Raw genomic sequence first — 6,226 nt, 5'->3', positions numbered from 1 at the left:
AACAAAATTAATAAAAATTGAAAATGGTTATTGCTTGTCAGGAGAAAGAATGATATTCGTTCTACACAGAATAACATTGATCCATCTTTTTCAACGTCAGAAATAAAACCTGACGCAATGATGTTTAATATTTAATATTTACCAGCCAGCTGTTTCATCATAAACTCATTTACGCGCAGTCACAAGATTTGTCATAAGGAAATTACTCCTTGAAATATTTGGTAGTAGAATAAATAAATTATAACCTCTATATATTCGAATGATGTAAATTGTAAATTTACTATGACTTACTAATTATTCATATCATTTGTCTGATTAAATTGTCTTTTGACCGAGAACTTCAGCTTTCAAATTGATGATTGAGATGGTCTCCAAATTATTTTCAATGAAGAAAGATACAAAGAATTTACTTGGCCTTTTTTCTGTTTTTAAATTCTATAACATTGAAATTCAAACTAATCAAACATCTTTTTTTTTAATTATTTAACTTTAAAATGTAAAGTAATCAAAGATCTATTTTGCTTTTTAAATTCTATAACTTTAAATTCATGCTAATCAAAAAAACAAATAAAATCAAACTAATCAAACTGCGCAAATTCTATAACTTTAAATTCATACTAATCAAACAAATCAAATTAAGCAAACTGCGCAAATTCTATAACTTTAAAGTCATTCTAATCAAACTAATCAAACAAAACAAATCAAATCAAACTAATCAAACTGCGCAAATTCTATTACTTTAAATTCATACTAATCAAACTTCTATTTCTATCTGTCAAGTCTTTTGCGGGAAGCAATATCAAATCAATCCTTGTTTTGCATTTGCGACTAGCGGCCCTGCGAAAAATATAATAAAAAATAAATCAATCCTTGTTTTGCAGTTGCAGCTAGCGGCCCTGCGAAAAATATAATAAAAAATAAATCAATCCTTGTTTTGCAGTTGCGACTAGCGGCCCTCAACACTCCGTACACCGGAGGCATGCACGGCATCCGCGGCGTGGACTACGCCTGCTACAGCCAAGCCAGGCAAGCCGGACTGACCGGCACCTTCCGCGCCTTCCTCACCTACCGCACCCAGAACCTGGACTCCATAGTCCTGTACAGCGACCAGGAGCTGCCTGTGGTTAACACCAAGGTGATCCTTACTTGACTCCTTAGTTCTGTACAGCGACCAGGAGCTGCCTGTGGTTAACACCAAGGTGATCCTTACTTGACTCCTTAGTTCTGTACAGCGACCAGGAGCTGCCTGTGGTTAACACCAAGGTGATCCTTACTTGACTCCTTAGTTCTGTACAGCGACCAGGAGCTGCCTGTGGTTAACACCAAGGTGATACTTACTTGACTCCTTAGTTCTGTACAGCGACCGGGAGCTGCCTGTGGTCGACACAGGACATTTCACGACGTCATCTTTAGATATCAATGGAACATCAGATGTTTGAAGAGACCATCACAGTTCTCCATGATAAACAAGAGGCTCAATAAAGTTAACCTAAGTCTTAATAGATCAATTGAACACAAAATGCTGATCAAAGTTATTCAATTGATGAAGCACAAAACTCTCTTCAAAATCGTTAAAACATAACATAACACAGTGATGTCGGCGCTGCAGTGTAGGCCTGATGTGGCCTGTCGCCGATTCTTTTCCTTTTCATGCCTTGTTATAGAAGATCTAAAATCGTGTCATTTGACCGGATCTTTTCATGACTGACGATAGTTTGAAGTAGCTACTAGACTTCCACCGGGTTCGATAAGGAATACAGCGACCAGGAGCTGCCTGTGGTTAACACCAAGGTGATCCTTACTTGACCCCTTACCCCTTAGTTCTGTACAGCGACCAGGAGCTGCCTCCTAGTGAAAATTTACTGACGCGGCAGCTTCTGATTTGGATTACCAGAAGCTGGGGCGACTCTAAATTTTGTTAGGGCTGTGGTGAACACGAAGGTGAGTGTTCCTTCCGTAACTCCTTAGTTCTGTACAGCGACCAGGAGCTGCCTGTGCTCGACACAGGACGGTCGACGACGTCATCTTTAGATATCAATGAAACATCAGATGTTTGAAGAGATCATCTCAGTTCTCCATGATAAACAAGAGGTTCAATAAAGTTAACATATTAGATCAATTGAATACAGAATGCTGCTCAAAGTTATTCAGTTAATGAAGCACAAAACTCTTTTCAGTCATTTTCTAGCGCGATAAGTTTTTTTTTTCATTTATAAATAGGTCTATGAAACTCAAGACTTACGATTAATTTAACTTTATCAATCAATAAAAAACAAGACTCACTACATGTTTATCTTCATTAACGATTGAAGCGCAAGACTAATTTACTTTGTGTAATGTGTTAATGGTTCTTTCTACACAGGGCGAAGTTCTGTTCAACAGCTGGCGCGATATCTTCTCAGGCGCGGGTGGGCTCTTCTTCCAGAAGCCGCGCATCTTCAGCTTTGATGGCAGGAATATTCTACAGGACCCTGCATGGTAAGCCTTTCATCTTATTTCTTATATTTCGATCTCTTGTATCATCAAAGTATTTTATTTTTTTCTGTGGTCCTATAATTTTCTTGAAATTTATTATTTATCCTCACGAATGCTCGATGAGGTTACAATTCATGCCACCTTGTCTATTATGGTGCAGTAAAGAAATAATTTGGTAAGCAGAAAGTAAACTGTACTACAATATATTATTCATACTATATTGTACTATATTCTAACTCGCAGCTTCCGTTACATAGAATAAAACATACACGGCCAATGACATTAGCTATTAACCAAGATTATGAGCTGAGAATTAATATGGTTTTGCAGGCCACAGAAATATATTTGGCACGGCTCGAGCCTGAAGGGTGAGCGAGCTCTCACCGCATACTGCAACGGCTGGAACACGGACTCCAGCAGCGAGGTTGGACTTGCCTCGTCCCTCCTGAAGAACCGCCTGCTGTCTCAAGAGCGTCTGAGCTGCAACAACGTCTTCGCTGTGCTCTGCATAGAGGCCACGTCACACAACAACGAAGCCCTCAGCCGACACAGGAGAAGCACGTCCCCGACACTCGTCGGGTCCGGAGGAGGAGATTCAGACGTCGTCCCGAAGATGTCAGGTGTTCGCTCCTCCGATTCATTGGATGAGCTTCTTTCCCCGCAAGACTTGGAGGAATTGCTCCGGAATTTGGATAATAAAATATCTTCACAGAATAATGTCGAAGATGGAAATAATTACGACCACGCGGTCAGTGACCGTCTGAGTGATGATAACCACGACCCTGATGCCAACAACAACAAAACTGATCCCGAAGCGACAAAAAGCCCGTGGTGGTTCTGGTAATGTTATCTTAACTTAAAGCTGCGCAATCAATTAACTTATTATTATACTCGCTCGACTAATATAGGTTGTTGAGACTCGCAGTGGCCGTTGAATGTTGTAATTAAAACATTTTTATTCGTATTTTTATGTTATATGAGACACAATAGAATCTCGGTCAATGACTGTAACGGTCACCTAAACTTAATTTTTTATGGTAAAAATGTAGAATTCCTGTCGGTAGGAAACGGCTGCATGGTGCGATGAAACTTGAGTTGAAAATTTAAACATTTGACATTTGAATATTTCAACGGAATTTGAGGATGGATTTCTTAGGCTTTGCATATTGTTGAATCTTTACCGAGTGCAAATGTTAAGATTCCGCAGGAGTCTTCGCAATTGAACTTAGCTTGCTGAATAAATCTCCTTTTCATCATTAGAAAAATCTATCCTTTGACACACCAAATGAGATGTTTTAAACATAGACGTTTTATCAAATTCCTGTCATGCATTCGTATCTTCTTGGTAAGTTTTAAGTCTCTTGTAACACTACTTGTACATAGATATTTGGTTGAGATAATCTCGCAATTGTCTGTTCTTACAGAACTATTGTTCTCTTTCCTAGCTCGGTACAAGCGTTCTTACTTTAATAGCTTGCTCCTGTGTTCATTTTTACCAATTGATGTTATACTAATTAGATATTTTATACTTTAGTGGTTATGTATAAGCTTTCTCAAAGAGTCAACTGCCATTTAACATAATAGTTACGTGATTTTTCCGTTTCCAAAATGGAACGAAGCTCTAATCTACTTGCTTTTTTGTTACATTTGACTCACATTCAACTGGCTACGAGTGCTGCCCATTGCTAATTAAAGAAACTTTGCTCTGTGTAGCCGGTGAAAATATATATGTTTAGGAAGTCAAACCATGGAATAATGCTCGTGCATCAACAAGTTTTACTTATTTGGAGGTGGACAATAAGCGATCCGTCGAATGAAACTTAATTCAAATTGAACGATTTTATAGATTACAGTTCAAGCGAATTGTGCCGGAACAGATATAAGTTCAATCAAATTATGCCGGAAATATCTCACGTGTCACTTTACGGGGTGTAAAAATCGCTTCCAGCATTTCATACTTGTTTTTTCTCGCAGTTTTTGGCTGCTTCAAGTGAGCAGTGTAAGTCTCGAGATTATATCCGCCTGTAGAGTTTTACATGGAGTCTTTTATTCTTAGCCCATCGCAGGCTTTAGGTCTAACAAAAAGCCTCGATTCTCGACTAGTGTATAAGTTTAATGTTCCTCTTTTACTGCATTTTTATCTGTCTCATAGATTTATGGTGCAGTGAATTACCACGAATGTCAGTATTTCCGTGACGCTCTCTCTTAACCTGCCACGCCTTCTGCCTCTTACTCGGCTTTAAAACCTACGCAGTTTTTGACCGCGACAACTTTAACACGGCGATGGACTTTTCTCACTATTGGTTGCAATGACAGCTTCTAACAGTTCATGTATGAAAAATTTCTCTCTTTCAAAATTAATCGTTAAACAGCGTCATACGTTACACGAAATCTGCATAAAAATTAAATCCCAAACAAAAAATTGAGACTTAGCCTCAAAAATTTCTAAACTTCAATTAGTCTAAAGCGTTTCAGAACCAAAACCTTGAAGAGCGTCCGACCCTATCGTCTTTCTTGCTGATACATACAACCATCATTGTTTTTCTGTTTTGCATTAATAATATTAAAATAAATAACTGTAATAATATCCATAACGCATCCTGTGTCCTCTAGTGTTCTCAACTAGTCTTTCTTAGATAGTCCCAAGGATGTCGTCGAGACCACGTTGTCTATAGTTCGTGTTTTGGTGCTATCAACATCCCTAATATAGGGACCTAAATATAGTGCTTGTGTTCACTTCTAACTGAATGTCCTTTTGGAGAATGACTGGCGCGAAGTTTTGCCGCAGTTTGTATATATAATTGATGTTTAAATTTCTGGAGGTTACATGAAAGTTGCTTAAATGTTGTCTGGTAAATGTTACACCTTGAACTGTCGCACATCAAGGAGTGAATTACTTTTCAAGAAAGAAATTAAGCAACAAATAATAAATATCTATAATTTGTGCATTGTTTGAAAAACGTTGTGCAGAATTGCATATAATTAGTAACCCTTGACATTCAGTCAAAATAAAATACTTGTTTCTAATTTTTGATGCCTTTGCTAATGGATTAGAATGAAAATATCTGACATATTTCAAAAACCAAGTTATGTTACCGTTATATGTTGCATCATATCAGATTTAAATTTCTGAAGTTTCTCTGTGTTTCAACTGCCTCGTGTAATTGCATTTTTAAATGGTCCATTGTTACAGCTTTACTCTTTTACAAAAACGTTTATGCTCATCGACTGCATTTTTGTACTCCATTTTGTGTTTCTTATTTTGTCTGAAGTGCGAAAAAAGTGCTACATATGTGACCAGATTTTTATTGTTGACATTCATTTTTAAATTATTCATTCAATAATTTATTGAAAAACTTCCATTCAACTTGTATGAGACTTCGAAAATCTTTCACTATGTGTATGCTTTGAATAAAGAACTTAATTATCTGAAATATCCATTCCTTTTGAATACCAGCAAAAATTTATTTAATTCCATCATCTTTAGCCTTTCATCGTGAGACTTTCGGAAGGAATAGCGTGCGTCGCTAATGTTTCTGACATAAAAACGTGTTTTCAGTAATATTAAATTTGTTTATGGCCTTAAAATGGAAATACTTCGAAAGCAGAAGCGCTGGGTTGAGTATTACCGAATCGACACTTCAGCGGACTCGGCTGCGGACTGGCCTGCGGACTCTAATCAAAACCTAACTTGACGTTCAACTCACCCAGCCATAAATCCATAAATAATGAACGGATTTTATTCAAATTT

The 6,226-nt window shown here is 37.5% G+C and overlaps 1 protein-coding gene across 1 annotated transcript; it reads left to right on the top strand.

Moving 5' to 3' along the window:
* Positions 1-865: 865 nt before the first annotated feature.
* On the top strand, positions 866-5,904 carry LOC108667762 (collagen alpha-1(XVIII) chain-like; the record flags this gene model as incomplete). Its single annotated transcript, XM_018154828.2, has 3 exons — positions 866-1,135; positions 2,363-2,478; positions 2,806-5,904. Coding segments are annotated over 3 exons (900 nt in total), but the record flags the coding sequence as incomplete, so codon positions are not given.
* Positions 5,905-6,226: the final 322 nt, after the last annotated feature.

This window comes from Hyalella azteca, unplaced genomic scaffold, assembly GCF_000764305.2.
Source record: "Hyalella azteca isolate HAZT.00-mixed unplaced genomic scaffold, Hazt_2.0.2 contig15770, whole genome shotgun sequence".
Taxonomy (NCBI): domain Eukaryota; kingdom Metazoa; phylum Arthropoda; class Malacostraca; order Amphipoda; family Hyalellidae; genus Hyalella; species Hyalella azteca.
The sequence above is the reverse complement of the archived record's forward strand: the minus strand, read 5'-3'. Positions and strand labels throughout refer to the sequence as shown.